The sequence below is a fragment of the Lithobates pipiens genome, unplaced genomic scaffold (genome assembly GCF_037356315.1).
Source record: "Lithobates pipiens isolate NorthernLeopardFrog02 unplaced genomic scaffold, aLitPip1_a1.2 Scaffold_35, whole genome shotgun sequence".
Lineage (NCBI taxonomy): Eukaryota > Metazoa > Chordata > Amphibia > Anura > Ranidae > Lithobates > Lithobates pipiens.
In genome coordinates, this window is record NW_027507811.1 from 11,814,393 (window position 1) to 11,836,421 (window position 22,029).

At 49.2% G+C, this 22,029-nt stretch overlaps 2 protein-coding genes across 2 annotated transcripts in view; both read right to left on the reverse strand.

The window, feature by feature from the left end:
* LOC143955491 (uncharacterized) overlaps nucleotides 1-21,758 on the reverse strand; it is a 75,487-nt gene extending 53,729 nt beyond the window's left edge. Inside the window, exons 1-4 of the mRNA XM_077465529.1 lie at nucleotides 20,988-21,758; nucleotides 20,726-20,860; nucleotides 20,514-20,637; nucleotides 16,487-18,519 (exon numbers count right to left, since the gene is read on the reverse strand). Of these exons, the coding sequence (XP_077321655.1) occupies nucleotides 16,487-18,519; nucleotides 20,514-20,637; nucleotides 20,726-20,860; nucleotides 20,988-21,227 (2,532 nt within the window). The 5' untranslated portion in view covers nucleotides 21,228-21,758. The remainder of the gene's footprint in view (nucleotides 1-16,486; nucleotides 18,520-20,513; nucleotides 20,638-20,725; nucleotides 20,861-20,987) is intronic.
* LOC143955846 (uncharacterized) lies at nucleotides 13,320-16,484 on the reverse strand. The gene has a single exon (XM_077465963.1). It carries the CDS (start codon nucleotides 15,302-15,304, stop codon nucleotides 14,333-14,335), a length of 972 nt encoding a protein of 323 aa, XP_077322089.1. The 5' UTR covers nucleotides 15,305-16,484; the 3' UTR covers nucleotides 13,320-14,332.
* Nucleotides 21,759-22,029: the final 271 nt, after the last annotated feature.

A 22,029-nucleotide genomic window follows, 5' to 3' on the forward strand; every position in this document is an offset into this window, starting at 1 on the left:
CGCCCCCAGCCCGACAGGACGGCCATGGATGGACAAAAGTTTCCCTGGCATTGCACGCCTAGCAAGCCTGCAACAAAAAGTGCTAGAGCATGAAGGTTTGCCCCCACCCATGTCTCGGGTGGGGGGGTCGCCTTCAGGAGTTTGCAGCCCGGTGGTACTCCTGCTTATCCGACCAATGGGTCTGCGATCTGATTTCCACAGGCTACAAGATAGAGTTTCTCTCTTGGCCGCCAAACAGATAATTCCCCTCCAGCATACCCGTGCCCTGGTTTGCTGGGAGGCCCTGTTGGGGGCGGTAAGGGACTTGCTGAGTCGAGGGGTGGTTGTACCAGTTCCGGAATCTGAACGCTTCCAGGGATTCTACTCAAATCTGTTTGTGCTTCCCAAGAAGGAAGGGGTACATCCAATATTGGACCTAAAAGCTCTCAATCACTTTGTAAAAGTGCAGAGGTTCAGGATGGAATCAATTCGCTCAGTAGTCACTGTGCTTCATCAAGGGGACTCCCTGGCGTCCTTGGACATCCAGGATGCGTACTTGCAGTTACCCATATGTCTGCGGCATCAAAAGTTTCTGCGATTTGCAGTTGGGGAGCCCACTATCAGTTTGTGGCTCTAACATTTGGCCTGCCATCAGCCCCCCCGAGTCTTTACCAAGGTATTGGCTTCAGTTTTGGCGTTGCTGCGACAACGCAGGATCGCGATCGTGGGATATCTAGACGATCTCCTCCTGAGAGCATCTTCCGCCTCAGAGTTGGAGGAGGATGTTGCGATCTCCATGCAGACTTTGCAAGAATTTGGGTGGCTGTTGAACCTAAAGAAGTCGGTGGTTGTACCGACCCAGCGTCTGGAGTACCTAGGCTTGTTGCTGGACTCCAAGGAAGCGAGAGTCTTTCTCCCTTCAGACAAGGTGCAGACCCTCAGAGCCGCGATAAAACGACTGTGGAATTGCGAGCGGTCGGCACTTCGCTTTTGCATGCGAGTACTGGGACTCATGGTGGCAGCCTTCGAGGCCGTGCCGTATGCCCAGTTCCACACCAGGGTCTTGCAGAAAGAGATTTTGCCGAAATGGGACAAATCTCCGTTGTCCCTGAATCTCTCGATCCGAGTGAGCTAGTCTGTCAGAGACTCCCTGCTATGGTGGCTGAGATCCCCGGTGATTCGTTAAGGAAAGTCGTTCCTACCTCTCCAATGGACGGTGATTACAACGGACGCCAGCCTATCCGGAGTGATGGGGATTCAGTCGGCTCAGGGCCTCTGGTCAACGGAAGAATCCAAGTTGCTGATCAGTCTGCTCGAATTGAGAGCGATCAGGCTGTGCCTCCACACATGGTCGTTGAGTCTTCAAGGGCGTCCGATCAGGGTACCGTCGAACAATGCCACGGCTGTGCCATACATAAATCACCAAGGGGGAACAAGGAGCTCAGGCGCTGCTCGGGAGGTCACTCACATACTTAGGTGAGCAGAGCAACACGTACCGGCCCTGTCGGCCATTTACATCCCGGGGGTGGAAAATTGACAGGCCGACTATCTGAGTCGACAGATGCTGGACCCAGGAGAATGGGCATTAAATCCGGAGATATTCAGGCTGCTGTGCCTGAAGTGGGGCACACCAGATGTGGATCTGTTGGCCTCCCATCTCAATCGGAAGGTGCCAAGATTCATGTCCAGGACAAGAGATCCTTGGGCAGATGCGTCAGACGCACTGGTGGCTCCGTGGGATCAGTACCAGCTGGTCTATGCCTTTCCTCCACTGAAACTGTTGCCACGTCTGCTTTGCAGAGTGGAAGCCGAGGGGATTCCAGTAATTCTGGTTGCCCCAGCGGCCTTGGTACGCAGACCTGGTGCGTCTGGTGGCAGATGCTCCCTGGCGACTGCTGCTACCAGAGGACCTCCTATCTCAAGGTTAAATCTTTCACCCTGCTTTACCATCGCTGGCTTTAACGGCATGGCTATTGAGAGGCAGGTGCTGAGGAACCGGGGTCTGTCGGACTCAGTGATTCCAACTATGTTGAGGGCGCGAAAATCTTCCTCACGGAAGATATACCATCGTACCTGGAGGGCCTACATCTCCATGTGTGAGGAGAAAGGATGGCATCCGCGCTCCTTTTCTATATCCAGGATCCTGCTGTTTCTTCAGCAAGGAGTAGACCAGAAGTTGTCCTTAAGCACCATTAAGGGGCAAATTTCAGCCTTAGCTGTCTTTTTTCAGCGACCCCTGACGTCTCACTCATTAGTGAGTACCTTCGTTCAGGGGGTACGACATGTAGTCCCTGCAGTGCGTCCGCCGTTACCCCCATGGGATTTGAACCTGGTGTTGTCGGCGCTTCAAAAGCCGCCGTATTGAAAACATCAGGGAGATTCCCCTGTTGACTCTCTCCCAGAAAGTGGTCTTTCTAGTGGCCATCACCTCGGCCAGGAGGGTTTCGGAATTGGCGGCCTTGTCATGCAAGTCCCCTTATCTGGTCATCCTCAGGGATAAGGTGGTGTTGCGTCCGCAACCGTCCTTTCTACCGAAGGTGGTTTCGGCTTTTCATATCAATGAGGACATTGTATTACCATCGTTGTGTCCTAAGCCGAAGCCCCCCAAGGAGGTGGCCCTTCACGCCCCCGATGTGGTTCGGGCTCTGAAGGTGTACTTGTCTGCCACGGCTCCCTTTCGGAAGTCAGACTCGCTGTTTGTTTCAGTGGCTGGTCCAAGGAAGGGCATGGCGGTCTCCTCGGCCACCATTTCCAGGTGGATCAGACAGATTGTAGTACAAGCCTACGCCTTGAAGGGGCAGGTGCCCCCCCCCTTTCCGCTCACGGCCCACTCTACAAGAGCAATCGGAACGTCTTGGGCCTCCCGACACCAAGCGTCGGTCGCTCAGGTGTGTAAGGCGGCGACCTGGTCGTCTGTCCATACGTTTACCAAGTTCTACAACGTAGACGTCGGTGCATCGGCTGATGCCTGTTTTGGCCGCAAAGTTTTGCAGGTTGGCCGTGTAGATGCAATTGGATATGCAGGCTTCGTTTTTCCTGGTTCTTCGGTAAAAACTCAGTACTGTTATGTTTATGCACGGCAATGTTGCGGTCTTGAGGATCACTCCAGTTGCGGATACCCGGATATATGTATGTATGTATGTATGTATGTATGTATGTGTATATATATATATATGTAAGAAGGCCAGTGTGGTGGCCTGAATTTATGGGAAGAGCCCGGAGGGTATTTAACCAGCCCGCTCGCCTGTGGTCTTTGTCGGTTTCCGGTGCGCGGCAATACTACGTCACTAGGCCGACTGCTCAAATTTCGTTGCCGTTCGGATAACTTCTCTCTACTAGAAGTCTCGGGGTTTTCATTCCCGTTCGTGTTTTGTACAAACGTCTGGCGCGAGGTAAGGGTCTCGCTTGACCTTCCTTTACTAGAAACTTTTCTATTTTTGAGTATCGTTAAACCCTGATATATCGGGTCGTTCGTTACGTAACCGGGTTGTTTTTCACTCAAAACGCACCATTTTTGCAGCGCCCTTCGTTTCACGGGCCTCATTTCGGTAGAAAATTGCTTGTAGGAAAACTGCACGGTTTTCGGAACTTGTTATGTTGTCTGTCTCATTACCGTGTTCCACAGTCAAATCATTGCCAGCCGCATCACACGGCACATCGGTTCGTACCTCTGCCACAGCTGGCTCGTAGGTCATTTCGTCATTTCACTCATTTCTGTCACTCACTGCGCTCCGATTCGAATCCAGTCGCATCCGCTAAATGCGCTGATTTGTTCCGGTGTGCCCCTAGTTGCTTGGCCTCATTTCGGTACATGCTCCAGAGCCCGCTCATTGCTAAACGATCGGGTCTCTGTCATGGGAATCATTTCACTGTCACCTATTACGTTCTGAATCGAAACCAGTCGCATTTCTCAAGAAAACGCACAGGTTCGATCGACGTGTCCCAGTTGTGTTGGCCTCATTTCGGTACATGCTCCAGAGCCCGCTCGTTGCTAATCGATCGGGTCTCTGTCATGGGAATCATTTCACTGTCACCTATTACGTTCCGAATCGAAACCAGACGCATTTCTCAAGAAAACGCACAGGTTCGATTGACGTGTCCCAGTTTCGTTGGCCTCATTTTGGTACATGCTCCGGAGCCCGCTCGTTGCTAATCGATCGGGTCTCTGTCATGGGAATCATTTCACTGTCACGTATCACGTTCCGATACGAATCCGGTCGCATCTACGATGCACCAATTTGTCTCGGCGTGTCCCAGGTATTTTGCGGCCTCATTTCAGTACATGCTCCAGAGTCCCGTTCGTTGTCAGTCGCATTCTCGGCACGACCGGTTCGGGCCTCTGTCATGGCAAACTTTGTCACTCATTTCACTGTCACTTACCGCGCTCCGATTCGAATCTAGTCGCATCCGTGATGCACCGATTCGTTTCGGTGTGCCCCAGTTGGTTACGGCCTCATTTCAGTACATGCTCCAGAGTCAGGATTCATTATCGGTTGCAGGTTTCGGTTCTCTGATTCATGACTCTGTCATGGGAAATCATTTTCACTGTCACGTATCACGCTCCGTTACGAATCCAGTCGCATCATGCACTAATTCGTCTCGGCGCGCCCCAGGTGGTTCAGCCTCATTTCAGTTCATGCTTCAGAGTATGCATGATTAACGGATAGTCGCAACAGCGGCATGATCGACTCATGCCTCTGTCATGGCAATCAAAATAATTTCACCGCCACGTATCACGCTCCATTTCGAATCCAGTTGCATACATGCACCGATTCGTTACGGTGTGCCCCAGTACTTTAGCCTCATTTCAGTGCATGCTCCAGAGTCCGGTTCATCATCAGTCACAGTCACGGCACGACCGACTTGTGCCTCTGTCATAACAGGTTTTTCATTAAATTGACCGTCATATACTGTGTCCTGATTCGAGTCGGTCGCATCTGACATGCACCGATTCGTTACGGTGTGCTCCAGTTGTTTTCATACTGTGAGGGGTTAGCTCGGCAGCGGGTGTGTGTGACCCCCTGGATGGGTTCACAACACAAAATCAGGCACAGCAGACAGCGTTGTAGGTGCAAAAACAAAAGATGTGGTTTATTCACGCAGTGAAACATATAACAGCCAAACAAAAATAAAACATGAAAATAAATCCTTGGTCAGCTTGACCTCTAATTACACACTTATTTTCCCTGTCTATCAACTGAGTGCAGCCTTGTGCAGCACCAGTCCCTGTCGCTGTTGTAGAGGTTTGCCACACAGGCGTTAACTCACCGCACAGAACAAGTGTCACACTCCCCAGTCTATACAACACAAAACTGGTTCCAGGTTGGAGCATCTCCCTAAGCATGCTGGGGTTTTTTGTAGAGGTCTTAATGAGCCCACTTACTTCAGCTGGGCTCATTAACTCTTCCCCTCTAGTTGTACAAGTCTGCATAAAGCCTGAATCTAGGGCACACATATTTCCCATCCTGGATACAACCAGGTGACTTTACCTGCGTGCTGCCACATACCCCCCCCCCCTCTTGTTTCAACCTTGGGGTTGTAACACAAGCAGTCAGACACGCATGTATCCGAGACAAAGCATCCACATTCCCCATTTTAACACCAGGGCGATGCTTAACTGTAAAGTTAAATTCTTGTAGGGCCAGGAACCACCTATTTACCCTTCTATTGGTCTCCTTGTTCTGAGCCATCCACTGTAAAGGAGCGTGATCAGTCACCAGGTCAAAGTGTCTACCTAGCAGATAGTACCGAAGGGAATCTAGAGCCCACTTCACTGCTAAACATTCCTTCTCAATCGTGGAGTAATTTACCTCATGGGACTTCAACTTCCTGCTGAGGTAAATGACTCTTCCCCGTTCCAGACCTGGGATAACACTGCTCCTAACCCAACGTCTGATGCATCAGTTTGTACAACAAAGTCCTTAGAGAAGTCTGGTGAGTACAACACTGGCTGGCTACATAAGGCTGTTTTTAAGGACTGAAATGCTTTTTCAGCCTCTGGGGACCATTTAACCATAACAGACTCTTTCCCTTTTGTCAGGTTGGTGAGGGGCACAGCCTGAGAAGCAAAATGGGGAATGAATCGTCGATAATAGCCAGCGATTCCCAGAAAGGCTCGTACCTGTTTCTTGTTGTTGGGACATGGCCAACTCTGTATGGCCTCAACTTTATTGACTTGGGGTTTTATCACCCCCCTCCCAATAGTGTACCCAAGATATTTGGCCTCCTCCTGTCCAATGGTACACTTCTTTGGATTGGCTGTAAACCCAGCTTCCCGGATAGAGTCTAGGACTGCTTGTACTTTTGGCAAATGTGAGACCCAGTCTGTGCTATGGATAATCACATCATCCAAGTAAGCTGCAGCATATTTCTGATGGGGCCTCAGAATCTTATCCATTTTCCGCTGGAATGTTGCCGGTGTATTCTGTAACCCAAACGGCATTCTCTTATATTGGAATGCCCCATCTGGGGTTACAAACGCAGTTTTCTCCTTGGCCGACTCGGCCAGGGGAATTTGCCAATACCCTTTGGTGAGATCAAGAGTTGTCATATATCGGGCTGTTCCCAGCCGGTCAATCAACTCATGTATACGCGGCATGGGGTAGGTGTCAAATTTTGTAACTTTATTTAATTGTCGAAAATCGTTACAAAACCGCCAGCTCCCATCAGGTTTGGACACTAGTACGATAGGACTGGACCAGTCACTCTGGGTCTCCTCTATCACACGCAATTCCAGCATCCTTTGAACCTCCCCACGTATTGCCTCCCGTCGGGCCTCTGGTATTCTATAAGGTTTTAGTTTTACCCTTTCTCCCGGCGGGGTGATAATGTCATGCTCTACGCCAGATCTTTGTCCCGGAAGCTCAGAGAAAATCTCTTTGTTACGAAGTACAAACTCTTTAACCTCCTGTTGTTGGGCTTTCGATAAGGTGTCTGCTATTCCAACCTCAGGAACTAAGCAATCAGGCTGTACTTGTGACAAAGTCTCTGCGACTAGGGATTCCCTATCCCTCCAGGCTTTCAGCAGATTGACGTGATAGATCTGCTCCGGCTTTCGCCTTCCTGGCTGTTTAACCCTGTAGTTCACCTCACTAATTTTTTCAATTACTTCATATGGACCTTGCCATTTGGCCAGAAATTTGCTTTCAACCGTAGGGACTAGCACCAAGACCCTATCCCCCGGGGAAAAAGTACGGGTCTTGGCCCCACGGTTGTACACTCTCTGCTGTGCTAACTGTGCTTGGGTCAAATGTTCCTTTACGATTGGCATTACCTGTGCAATTCTATCTTGCATCAGGGCGACATGCTCAATCACACTCCTGTGAGGAGAACTCTCATTTTCCCAAGTTTCCTTGGCGATATCCAGCAGCCCTCTTGGGTGTCTCCCATAGAGCAACTCGAAGGGTGAGAAACCCGTAGAGGATTGGGGTACCTCCCTAATGGCAAACATCAGATAGGGTATTAGACAATCCCAATTCTTTCCATCTCTATCCACCACCTTCTTTAACATTTGTTTCTTGATCATACATCACGGGACACAGGAGCTTCATTACATAGTGGGTTATATAGGCACCTCTGGTGATTGGACACTGGTTGACCCAATTAAAGAGAATTCCTCCCCTATATAACCCCTCCCATCAGGGAGGCACCTCAGTTTTTTCGCCAGTGTCTGGTCGATGGTCACGTAAAACTTAGCTCTATGCGGGTCCCGGCGAGGGCCGAAGGGCTACAACAAACCGGATCCATACCTCGGGCCGATAATTGACTCCCAAGATGGTATGGTACCCGGGCCTCGTCTGCCGAAGACACGAGGTTTTGCCTGTAAGTCCTCTCCATTGGAAGACTGGACTCTGGGACAACCAGACTTGGGGTACTGTTTACTCAGGGCGCCCGTAAGTTTCTGGCAGAGTTTTTTACAAGGCCCAGGTAGGAGAATCTTTTCGTAAGATTCCCAGATACGCCTGAAGGTTGGCTAACAATACCCGCCGTGATGGGTGAAGGCTGGAATTGGTCTGAAATCAGCAATTCCTGCGGCGGGGAACAGGTATGGGAAGTCATCCTATATATTTAATATATGAATGGATTTCTTCATTTTGAGTAGTTGTATGTCTTACCTGGTTTCCAGGGAGTAAGAGCAAGCCTGATGCATACTTACATGCCTTTCAAACAAACACGCTCAGTGAAATGCCTGGTTCTCCCAGCTATTCACGTTTCCTTGCAGTCCCTGCCACAATATAAATAAAAAAGGGGTCCCACGCAGATCGGGGGGTCCCAGGTCACTCCTTTTGGGTTCCCCTTCCCCCCCCGGATCCCGCGGTCCTCGTGCACGCGCGCGGGCGCGTGCACGCGCGCCGGGCGCGCTCCCGGCCTAATAGGGAGAGGGGGGGGTGTGGTTGCCAGCTGTGCACAATCAAGTGCTCCAGACTGCAATGCAGGCGCCAAAACGGCCGTTTTTAAAAGCCCAGAGCGTCAGGGGACTGTAAGGTGAGACACAGGAGCTGTGGGCTGTAAGCATCCGTGGGATTGGATCCAGGCGAACCTTAAGACACCTACTCGGCATCATATTGTGCAGTTAAGCTTATATTGATTTATTGTGAGACTTTAAGCACAACAAAGTGATTGCATTTTACACTAGTAACTCTGCTTTGTAGCTCAGTACTATGTCTCCTCGTAAGAGGGTTTCAGGGGCAGGTAACAAAAGCACTGGCAGGTCACCGCCTGGGTCCAGGGGTTCTAAAGGTGCATGCAGATTACCATCCCCCTCTGCAAGAGTGGAGCCTGCATCTCAAGACGAGTCAGTGCCCCTTTCAGGCTTTGCAGCCTCTCCTAATGTCGCAGCCCCGGTCTATGTCACTGAGGACTCCCTTAGGGCTTCATTGGAGAGTTTTGAAGGGAGGATAATGAATTTTATTTCTGCTTCCCTAAAAGATAGCAAGAAAAGGGGTAGATCCCCTCCCTCTGCTGAAATCCCTCTCTCAGACAGCTGCTCTGAAAATGAGGAGAGATCCCTATCTTTGGAAAGGGATCATGAGCAGTCGGATCAGTCAGAGGATGAGGAGTCAGTCCCCTCCTCCCAGGCACTCAGAAAGCAGGTGCAGTATTATACTGAATTGGTGCGTACCACGTTCAGAATGCCAGCTGCTGAAGTCGCTACATCCTCTGTCTCTTCCCTGGGAGTCAGGAAAGCTCCACAGACTGCTTGTTCCTTCCCAATTCATCCTTTAATGGCTGACTTGATGTATAAGGACTGGGGACATCCCGATAAACTGTTTACTCCTCCCAAGAGGTTTTCTATGTATTATCCCGTGGAGGAAAGCTTCACCAAGAAATGGGGGGCCCCATCTGTGGATGCGGCTATCTCTTGTGTGAATAAAAACCTAACTTGTCCTTTGGATAATGCGCAGGTATTTAAGGACCCAGCTGACAAAAGGCTGGAAACCTTGTTAAAAGCCTCCTTTTCCATGGCCGGCGCTGTGGTGCAACCTACAGTCGCAGCCGTGGGGTTGTGTCAGTTCCTTAAGGAACAGGTTAAACAGATGTTTGAACTCCTTCCTAATGAGGAAGTAGAGAAATATGCAGAGATGCCTCACATCTTATGTTTCATAATTGATGCGATTTTGGATTCTGTCCAACAAGCATCACGTTTGTCCCTCATGTTGGTACACATGCGTAGGGCTCTATGGCTAAAAAATTGGGCTGCTGAAATGTCATGCAAAAAGCATTTGACTGGGTTCCCGTTTAAAGGGGAACGGTTGTTTGGAGAGGAATTAGATAAATTCGTCCAAAATATTTCGGGAGGTAAATCTACACTCCTTCCAGTCAAGAAGAGTAAACGTCCTTCATTCAGGCGTACTCTTTCTCCCGAAGCGTCGAGCTCTAAACAGTGGCGACGGCCTTCTCAGCCCTCCTCGGCTGCAAAGCCTCAGGGCCGAGCCCAGGGACAGAAAAAGACTTGGGGGCGGAAGCCTGCCAAGCAGTCCGCCAAGACATCCTTGTGAAGGGGCGCCCCCGCTCGGCCGAGTGGGGGGAAGGCTCCTGCAGTTTGCAGGCGCCTGGCGGGTAGAGATTCAGGACAAATGGGTGATCTCTTCAGTATCTCTAGGCTACAGGCTAGAGTTTCAGGAGATTCCACCTTCCCGTTTTCTAAGGTCAAGGATCCCCAGGGATCCGATAAAGCAGAAACCGCTATTTCTGGCCTTAGATCAATTACTATCCCAAGGTGTGATAGTAGAGGTGAGCCCGAAAGATCAGGGTTCAGGTTTCTATTCGAATCTCTTCACCGTTCCAAAACCAAACGGAAGTGTCAGACCTATCTTGGATCTGAGAGACTTAAACCGGTTTCTACACATCCAGACCTTCCGGATGCAGTCAATACGCACTGTGGTCTCCTCCCTGCAAGGAGGAGAATTCATGGCATCAATAGATATCAAAGACGCATATCTCCATGTGCCAATATTTCCCGCACACCAGAAGTTTCTGAGGTTCGCGGTAGAGCAGCGCCATTTTCAATTTGTGGTCCTGCCGTTCGGCCTAGCCACGGCCCCTCGAGTCTTCACGAAGATTCTAGACCCTCTCTTAGCAATCTTAAGAGTTCAGGGCATAGCCGTCATGGCTTACCTAGACGACTTGCTTCTCGTAGAGAGAACTGCAACATGCCTAAGTCGCAGCGTCACCAAAACGCTAGAACATCTGGGCCGCCTAGGTTGGATTATAAACCTAGAAAAGTCGTCTTTACAACCGACCACCAGGTTGGATTACCTGGGTCTGATTATCGACACCGCTCAGGGCAGGGTGTTCCTTCCAAAGCCAAAGGCCTTGGCCATTGGAGATCTAGTGCGCCTGATTCTGGGCAGAAGATTCTCCTCCATTCGGTTGTACATGAGACTGTTGGGAAAGATGGTCGCCTCTTTCGAGGCCGTTCCATTTGCCCAGTTCCACTCAAGGCCCCTGCAAAGATGCATCCTTGCGATTTGGAACAGGAAGCCCCAATCCCTGGATCTTCCTATGCGTTTATCCCCTCGGGCACGCAAAAGTCTTGTCTGGTGGTTACAGACCAAAAATTTGCTGAAAGGCAAAACCTTTCTTCCCCTCTCATGGAAGATTGTCACCACGGATGCCAGCCTGACAGGTTGGGGAGCCGTGTTGCAGGAAACATGCTCGCAGGGAAAATGGTCTGCGACCGAAAGTCTGCTGCCCATAAATGTCTTGGAGATTCGGGCAATTTACATGGCACTCAGAGAGTGGTCTCACAGACTGCGAGGTTTCCCAGTTCGGATTCAGTCCGACAATGCCACCGCAGTGGCTTACATCAATCACCAGGGCGGTACCAGAAGTCTGGTGGCCCAAAAGGAGGTGAATCGCATACTTGTCTGGGCAGAAGAGCATGTTCCGTGCCTCTCTGCAGTCTTCATTCCAGGAGTGGAGAATTGGCAGGCAGATTATCTCAGCCGCCAGCAGTTGTGCCCAGGAGAATGGGCTCTGCACCCCGATGTGTTTCAAGACATATGTCACAAGTGGGGCACTCCAGACGTGGATTTGTTTGCGTCCAGATTCAACAGGAAACTGGACAACTTTGTGTCAAGGACAAGAGATGCACTTGCTCAGGGGTCAGATGCTCTGACAGTTCCCTGGGATCAGTACAATCTGATCTATGCCTTCCCCCCCGAACCCGCTGTTATCGAGGTTCTTGGGAAGGGTCAAGAGGGAGACGAAGCCGGTCCTTCTAGTGGCCTCGGCTTGGCCCAGGCGACCATGGTTCGCAGAAATCATGAAGTTGGCAGTGGGCAGGTCATGGACCCTCCCTCTCCGGCCAGATCTGCTCTCACAGGGTCCAATTTACCACCCTGCTTTACGCAGTCTGAATTTGACGGTCTGGCTGCTGAGACCCACATTTTGAGAGGCCGTGGTCTTTCGGGGCCAGTCCTCTCCACTCTGGTCAATGCCAGAAAACCGGCCTCCAGGCGTATCTATTACAAGATCTGGAGGGCATATGTTTCCTGGTGTGAACCCAGGAGATGGCATCCTAGAAGGTATGTCATTAGCAGAATCTTGGCCTTTCTCCAGTCAGGCCTTGAAATGAATTTGGCCATAAGCACCATCAAGGTGCAGATTTCGGCCCTATCGGTCTTTTTTCAAAGATCGCTTGCATCACATTCCCTAGTACGGGCTTTTATCCAGGGGGCTATGCGGATGAGACCGCCAGTCAAACCTCCGGTATGCCCTTGGGATCTGAATTTGGTTCTCTCGGCCTTAGAAGCCCAACCATTTGAACCTCTGCATCTGGCTTCTTTAACTCTCCTGACAAAGAAGCTGGTGTTCCTAGTAGCCATATCCACGGCTAGAAGGGTATCAGAATTGGCAGCTCTTTCCTGTAAAGAGCCCTATTTAATTATCCATAAGGACCGAGTGGTCATGCGTCCCAACAGGTCCTTTCTACCTAAGGTAGTTTCAGGTTTTCACCTGAATCAGGATGTAATCCTACCATCCTTTTTTCCAAACCCTCAGTCCACAGAGGAAGAATCCTTACACACTTTAGATGTGGTTAGAGCAATCAGTCTTTATCTTCAGGCAACTGCTCAGATAAGAAAGACTGACTGTTTATTTATTCTGCCAGAAGGCCCTAAAAAGGGTCAGGCAGCGTCAAAGTCCACTCTTTCGAGGTGGATCAGACAGGTTATTTCTCAGGCCTATGACTTAAAGGGGAAGATTCCTCCTTTTCAGGTGAGAGCGCACTCTACTAGGGCTGTAAGTGCTTCTTGGGCAGTGCATCACCAGGCCTCCCTGGCTCAGATCTGTAAGGCTGCGACTTGGTCATCAGTCCACACATTCACCAGATTCTATCAGGTGGATGTCAGAGGGCAGGAGGATATCGCCTTTGGGCGCAGTGTACTGCAGGCTGCAGTTTAGGTCCTCAGGTCCCTGGCGGTCTAGATTCATGATCTGTGTCTCCCTCCCCTCAACCTGAGCATTGCTATGGGACATCCCACTATGTAATGAAGCTCCTGTGTCCCGTGATGTATGATCAAGAAAATAGGATTTTTATATACAGCTTACCTGTAAAATCCTTTTCTTGAGAGTACATCACGGGACACAGGGCTCCCGCCCCTCTTGGGTTTTACGTGGTTTCTTATTGCTTTGCTACAAAACTGAGGTGCCTCCCTGATGGGAGGGGTTATATAGGGGAGGAATTCTCTTTAATTGGGTCAACCAGTGTCCAATCACCAGAGGTGCCTATATAACCCACTATGTAATGAAGCTCCTGTGTCCCGTGATGTACTCTCAAGAAAAGGATTTTACAGGTAAGCTGTATATAAAAATCCTATTTTTAGGGTTTTGTTGAATCTTTCAACCAACCCATCTGTTTGGGGGTGATACACAGATGTACGCAATTGCGTCACTTTGTACAACTTGCATAATTCTTTCATAACCTGGGACATAAAGGGTGTACCTTGGTCCGTAAGCAGTTCCTTACAAATACCCACGCGGCTAAAAACAAGAGATGGCTCTTTGGCTATGGTTTTGGCCGAGGTATTTCGGAGAGGAATTGCTTCCGGATAACGGGTGACATAGTCCAATATAACCAAAATGTACTGATGCCCCCTGGCGGACTTCATTATCGGACCTACCAAATCCATTGCGATCCTTTCAAAGGGGACCTCAATGATAGGAAGAGGTACCAGCGGGTTACGGAAATGTGGCATAGGTGCCGACTTCTGACACACAGGGCAGGAGGAACAATAATTTTCTATTTCCTTCATGACCCCAGGCCAATAGAATCTCTGCAATATCCTCTCTCTGGTTTTCTCTGTCCCCAGATGACCTCCCAGAATGTGCCCATGGGCCAATTCTAACACCAACTTCCTGTAAGGTTTGGGCACTACAAGTTGCTCAATGGTTTCTTCTGCCCTTTGAGCCACTCGATACAGCAGGTCCCTTTCCATAGTGAAGTACGGATAAGTGCAAGTCTTATCTGGGTTCACTAACTCGCCATCTATTTTCACCACATTTTCCCGTGCCTTTATTAGGGTGGGGTCTTTTAACTGTTCTGTGGCAAAATTTTCCCTGTGAACCTCAAGATCCGAAAACTCCACAGACGGCATGTTTTCATCTGAGGATGTTGGCTCCTCCCTAGTTTCTCGAGTTTCCCCCGCCAATACCGACAAGGGAAATTCAGGAGAGTCCTCACCACTCCCAGAGGAATTCTGGTCATCTTCCCGGTTTATAGGGGCACCAGTGGGGGGGCTCAGAACAATCCCAGAGTTCCCAGAATTTTGGAAAATCCCTTCCCACAATAGCATCATGTGGTAAGTGAGACACTAACCCCACCTGATGAGAGAGGTTACCTTTGGGGGTCTCAAAAAACACCTAAGTTACAGGATAGTCTCGGGTGTCCCCATGCACACAAATAACAGCCCCCCCTGTTCTTCCCAGAGAACTTTGTAGTAACTAATTCAGCTTTTATCAATGTTACCAGGCTACCTGAATCCAGCAACACATCAACATTTCTACCATTAATACACATTTTACATAAATGTTTCTCAGGTCCCCGAATGGCAGTGCATGCAACTGTCGCAAACAGAGACTGACGTCTCTCCCTTATAAAGTCACATTGCATAGGCTCATCCACAACTGGGCAATTGGCTGCAATATGTCCCTCTTGCCGGCAGCGGTAGCAAATAATCTTTTCCGCTGCCACTTGCAGGATAGGCTTCCCGGGCTGCTCCCGCCAGACCTTAGGTAGAACTCCCACCCTCTCACTCTCTCCACCCTCACCCCTTGGAGTCATCTTACCCGCCACTGGGGATGATCTGGTCTTAGGGTAGAAAGTCTGTGAGTCCCTGGAAGAGATGGTCAGGTTCTCTGTAGCCAAGTACCTCTCAACCAGATCCACAAGTTTATCTGCATTTTCTGGGTCTCCATGGCTTACCCATTTTTGGATGGCAGTAGGAAGAGCTCTCAGGAAACGATCCATGACAACACGTTCCACAATGTTTGGTGCGGTCAAAGTCTCTGGCTGGAGCCACTTCCTGCTCAGGTGAATGAGATCATACATTTGAGACCTGGGGGGTTTTCCAACCTGAAAAGTCCAATTATGCACACGCTGAGCCCGGACGGCCAGGGTGACACCCAGCCGTGCCAATATTTCTGTTTTTAGCACCACATAGTCTTTTGCTTGATCAGGCTCTAGGTCATAATAAGCTTTCTGCGATTCCCCAGTTAGCAGAGGGGCCACCAGTCCAGCCCATGGCTCCTTAGGCCACTTTTCCCTTTCAGCAGTCCTTTCAAATGTGGTCAAAAACACCTCCGGATCATCCTCTCCAGTCATTTTTGTCAGTAAACGGCTCACACCAAAGGATGCGATATTATTGTAACCACTTGCTTCATTGGTCTGCGGACGTTGCTGTATTAATGTCTCTATTTGCCGTTGAAAACTCTGCTCTTGCTTCTGCAACAGGTCTATGAAGCGGGCTTCAGATCGCTGCTGGGCTTGTTGCTGAGCTTCCAGACTCTGCTGCAAAGTTGCATTTGTCTGCTGCTGGGCTGCAAGGCTCTTTTGTAAACCCGCATTTGTTTGCTGCTGATTTGCATTTGCTAGAGCCAGCTGTCTTCAGTATCTCCTCCATGCTGGCCTTAACAAAAAAAAAATTAAAAAAAACTGCCAAAATTCTCCACCAACTGTGAGGGGTTAGCTCGGCAGCGGGTGTGTGTGACCCCCTGGATGGGTTCACAACACAAAATCAGGCACAGCAGACAGCATTGTAAGTGCAAAAAAAAAACAAAAGATGCGGTTTATTTATGCTCCATGCATTGAAACGTACAACAGCCAAACAAAAATAAAACACGAAAATAAATCCTGGTCAGCTTGACCTCTAACTACACACTTAGATTCCCTGTCTAACAACTGAGTGCAGCCTTGTGCTGAACCAGTCCCTGTCTCTGTTGTAGAGGTTTGCCACACAGGCGTTAACTCACTGCACAGAACAGGTATCACACTCCCCAGTCTATACACACAAAACTGGTTCCAGGATGGAGCATCTCCCTAAGCATGCTGGTTTTTTTTGTAGAGGTCTTAATGAGCCCACTTACTTCAGCTGGGCTCATTAACTCTTCCCCTCTAGTTGTACAAGTCTGCATAAAGCCTGAATCTGGGGCACACATATTTCCCATCCTGGATACAACCAGGTGACTTTACCTGCATGCTGCCACAATATATATATATATATATATATATATATATATATATATATATATATATATATATATATATATATATATATAATTTTTTATTTTATTTTTTATTTTTATTTATTTTTATATTTTTTTTTAGGCTTTTTTTGTTTATTTAGAAAATTATAACAAAATTATAACAAACCCCAATGGTATATACCACCAAAATATACCACCAAATATACCACCAAAAGAAAGCTTTATTTGTGTGTATTTTGGATACAGCGTTACACCTCGACGGTTGTGCGGGACCCCCGATGTACAGGAAGACAGGACTTCATTGAGGAACATTTCCCTCACTCGGGGCAGGGATACGGCTTCCCCCCGTGTGAGATCTCTGATGTTTGTAAAGATTGACCTTCCGTGAAAAACATTTCCTGCACTCAGAACATGAATACGGCTTCTCACCCGTGTGCGACATCTGGTGTGCGTCGAGATTCGACTTATCTGAAAAACATTTCCCGCACTCAGGACAGGAATACGGTTTCTCCCCCGTGTGCAACCTCTGATGTCTGCAAAGATGTGACTTCTGTGAAAAACATTTCCCGCACTCGGGACAAGAGAACAGCTTCTCCCCCGCGTGCAGTCTCTGATGTCTGTAAAGATGTGACTTGCTTGAAAAGCATTTCCCGCACTCAGGACAGGAATACGCATTCTCCCCCCTGTGCAATGTCTGATGTCTGCAAAGTTGTGACTTCACTGAGAAACATTTCCCGCACTCAGGACAGGAATACGGCTTCTCAACCATGTGCATTCTCTGATGTTTGTAAAGACTGGACTTCTGTGAAAAACATTTCCCGCAGTCAGAGCAGGAATAGGGCTTTTCCCCCGTGTGACATCTCTGATGTATGACAAGTTGTGATTTTTTTACAAAACATTTTCCGCACTCAGAACATGAATATGGTTTCTCACCTGTGTGAGATTTTTTATGCTCATTAAGGGTGGATTTAGCACTGAAACACTTCCCGCACTCAGGGCAGGAAAACCTCTTATATGTTGGAAGGACGGCACCGGCACCATCCCTCACAGTCTGAGGTTCTTCAGGATAAGAGGAATACGATGGTCCGGCACCGTCCCGCACAGTCTGAGGTTCCTCGGGATAAGAGGAATACGATGGTCCGGCACCGTCCCGCACAGTCTGAGGTTCCTCAGGATAAGAGGAATACGATGGTCCGGCACCGTCCCGCACAGTCTGAATCTTGTGAGATCTCAGATGTGTGGAAAGCTGGGACTCCGTTAAACATACTTCTCCACACTCAGAACAGGAATATGGCTTCTTGACTGTGTGAGATTTTATATGTTCATAAAAATTTGACTGAAATCTGAAACACTTCCCACACTCAGGGCAGGTATATGGCTTCTCACCTGTGTGAGATCTTATATGTTCATAAAGACTGAATCGAAATCTGAAACACTTCCCGCACTCAGAACAGGAATATGGGTTCTCCCCTGTGTGAGCTCTTATATGCACAATAAGTCTGGATTTAAAATTAAAACGTTTACCGCACTCAGGACAGGAATGTGATTTCTCACCTGTGTGAGATCTTTTATGTTCATAAAGACTGGATTGAAATCTGAAACGCTTCCGGCACTCAGGGCAGGAATATGGTTTCTCTCCTGTGTGAGATCTTTTATGCTCATTAAGTTTTGATACAAAAAGGAAACACTTCCCGCATTCAGAGCAGGGATATGATTTCTCCCCTGTGTGAGATCTTTTATGCACATTAAGACGGGATTTAAAACGGAAACACTTCCCACACTTAGTACAGGAAAACCTCTTATCTTTTAGGACGGCACCGTCCCTCACAGTCTGAGGTTCCTCAGGATAAGAGGAATACGATGGTCCGGCACCGTCCCGCACAGTCTGAGGTTCCTCGGGATAAGAGGAATACGATGGTCCGGCACCGTCCCGCACAGTCTGAGGTTCCTCAGGATAAGAGGAATACGATGGTCCGGCACCGTCCCGCACAGTCTGAGGTTCCTCGGAATAAGAGGAATACGATGGTCCGGCACCGTCCCGCACAGTCTGAGGTTCCTCGGGATAAGAGGAATACGATGGTCCGGCACCATCCCGCACAGTCTGAGGTTCCTCAGGATAAGAGGAATACGATGGTCCGGCACCGTCCCGCACAGTCTGAGGTTCCTCAGGATAAGAGGAATACGATGGTCCATCTACACTGTGTGGTGCCGGATGGACATTTGAGGTAGTCGGGTTTTCTCCTGGACTATACTGTGTGATGTCCTCATCTTCAACTTTACAGTCTGGAGACAAAGTGAGACAATCCTCTGAGGTTTTCCTCATCTCCCGTCCATCTAATAAAATAGAAATACAAAGATTATTACTAGACATGAGCTGATTGGTTCCCCTAAACCAGGACTCCGCCCACATCAGGCAGCTTTGTCTCTGAGGATCTTACAATTCCCCCCTCAAGGTAACTAGTAAATGGGTCCTCTGATCTCCTACCAGATCATTTCTTTATTCATGGACCTTAGTCAGAGAGTGAGGAAACAATGAGAACTGTCTTCTATAGGAGTTACAGTGAAGAGGGGATTATAGGACGAGTGTCCCCTCCCCCTCTATCACTCATTGCCATCTTCCCAACACAAGAAGTCCTGCACTTCCTTATTTAGTCCATGATTTAGTCATGAATAACAGCGGGGCTGAGCCCCACCAGAGGTCAGAGAGTGAGGATGGGGGGAGAGCAACCAAGATGAAGACTGATCTTGAAGACCACCATCATTGGGTGATGGACTTCTCCTTCATTATCACTGTGTTTTTCTGCACTAAAATTCAATAAATTTAGAAAAACCACTGTGCAAACCACTGTCCTTGTGACACAAAAATGGCAACACCCACCATTTTATTCTTTAGGGCCTCAGCTTAAAAAAAATATATGTTTGGTGTTTCTATCCTATCTCTTGCAGCAGAGGTCCGCTGGACTTTCCGAACGAGCAGACCTGCGCACACATGACCGGACTTTTCCGGCGGACAATCCGCCAGACTATGGCGGGAGTCCGCCGGACTTTTGAAATGAACGGACTTGCCCGCACAAGGGGTAAAGTCCATTCATTTTGAATGTGGCTCCAGGTGGACGGGACTAGCGCAGGAAGTCAATGTCACCGCCTCCATCGGCGAGATTGACGGTGGTGACGGGGCACCTGGTATGGACTTAAAGGGAAAGCCCTACACCGAAAAAACAGCGTGGGGGTCCCCCCCAAAGTCCATATCAGACCCTTATCCGAGCACGTAGCCTGGCCTGTCAGGAAAGGGGGGTGGGGACGAGCAAGCGCCCCCCCCCCCCTCCTGAGCTGTGCCAGGCCGCGTGCCCTCAACATGGGGGGGTACTTTGGGAAAGGCCCTGTGGCCCCCCACCCCAAAGCACCTTGTCCCCATGTTGATGAGGACAAGGGCCTCTTCCTGACAACCCTGGCTGTTGGTTGTCGAGGTCTGCGGGCGGTGGTCCGGTCTTCTGTCGCCGCCGCAGCCTTCTCTTCTTCTTCCTTGAGATGTTGACTAGACGCTCTCTCTGGCCGCAATGACAGAGACGCGTTGTGCGGCGACTTATATAGGGACAAGGGGCGGGGTCACCAGGTGATGTCACATGGTGACCCCCGCCCCCTTATGATGTCTCAGTCCCAGCATCCTCCGGGACCTGGTGAGTCGCCACACAACGTGTCCCTGTCATTGCGGCCAGAGAGAGCGTCCAGTCAACATCTCAAGGAAGAAGAAGAGAAGGCGGCGGCGACAGAAGACCGGGCCACCGCCCTCCCATGTTAAGGGCACGCGGCCTGGTACGGCTCAGGAGGGGGGGGGCGCTCGGATAAGGGTCTGATATGGTCCCCACGCCGTTTTTTCAGCCTAGGGCTTCCCCTTTAAGTCCATACCAGGTGATGGGGCCAGCGATGGGGCTTCATCTTGCCAATGAAGGCGGCGACCTTGACCTCCTTTGCTAGTCCTGTTCACCTGGAGCCACGTTCAAAATGAACGGACTTTTCTCCTTGTGCGGGCAAGTCCGTTTATTTCAAAAGTCCGGCAGACTAGCGCACAGACAGGTGGATTGTCCGGCAGACAATTTTGAGTAAAAAAATTTTGGGGGGAAAAAAAGTCCGCCGAAGCCCACACACGGGCGAATTATGCGGCGGACCAGAGGCCAAGTCCGCCGGATAGTCTGATCACGTGTACGGGGCATTAGTAATTTTCTAGCAGTTATGACTGAATACATTGTTTCTATGTGTTTATCAGATGATGGGGGATCGAGGTGGAGCCTCCGTACTGCTCTCTCCTTTACAATAAAGTCTCCTCTTACCCGGTGATGTGAGGGGCGGCTGATTGTCCATCATGACGTCCTTGTAGAGATCCTTGTGTCCTTCTAAATACTCCCACTCCTCCATGGAGAAATAGACAGTGACATCCTGACACCTTATAGGAACCTGACACACACAATGATACAGTCACCATCCAGACACATCCCTTGTCTGTTACTGGATAATGTCCCAGAATTCCCAGAATCCTCCTCACCTCTCCTGTCAGCAGGTCCATCATCTTCTTGGTGACATCTAGAATCTTCTCCATGTTGTGTCTCTCAGGTTTTAGAGAGTCACATGGAGGCACTGTGATGGTCATATGATCACCTGACTTCACCAGAGGAAATCTCTGTTTTGAGGAACCAATAGGAACATCATGTTAGAATCCCAGAATCCTCCTCACCTCTCCGGTCAGGTCTGTGTTTTATTAATAGAGATAAGAGTGATGTCATGTGACCTCCCAGAATCCTCCTCACCTGTCCGGTCAGCAGGTAGATGATCTCCAGGGTGAGGTTTAGTATCCTCCTCTCAGTCACGTGACTCCGGTCCTCCTTCATCCTCATTGGTGCCGTCAATTGATCTATACAGATCTCCCTGTAGATGGATAACTTTGGGAAATGAAAGTAAGAATTATTTGGATGGTATTGGTCACATAAAAATAGGATGAGGATGCGGATGGGGAGGAGAAGGGGGGAAATAGGAGAGTTGTTTTTCATTTAAGAACTATATTTAATTTGGACTAGCTTGAAATAGCAAATGGGTGACAATATAATACGCTCTGCTCGGCCTTGTACGATTCAATTCAGCTTCACCTACTTGCTGCTATTGGGCAGAGGCTATTAGTCCGAGTACTCCCCATTTATCACCACCCCCTGAACTCACCCTTGTAGTCAGTTTTCAATCCATGTACTCACCCTATGATCCATGCCAACGGACCTTATTTTGTACAGTAAACGTTTATAGGGAACTGTGTAAAATGCTTTTGCAAAATCCAAATACACCACGTCTACGGGCCTTCCTTTGTCTAGATACACTACGTCTATGGACCTTCCTTTATCCAGATACACCACGTCTACGGGCCTTCCTTTAGATACACCACGTCTACAGGCCTTCCTTTATCTAGATACACCACGTCTACGGGCCTTCCTTTATCTAGATACACCACGTCTACGGGCCTTCCTTTATCCAGATACACCACGTCTACGGGCCTTCCTTTATCTAGATACACCACGTCTACGGGCCTTCCTTTATCTAGATACACCACGTCTACGGGCCTTCCTTTATCTAGATACAACATGTCTACGGGCCTTCCTTTATCTAGATACACCACGTCTACGGGCCTTCCTTTATCTAGATACACCACGTCTACGGGCCTTCCTTTATCTAGATACACCACGTCTACGGGCCTTCCTTTATCTAGATACACCACGTCTACGGGCCTTCCTTTATCTAGATACAACATGTCTACGGGCCTTCCTTTATCTAGATACACCACGTCTACGGGCCTTCCTTTATCTA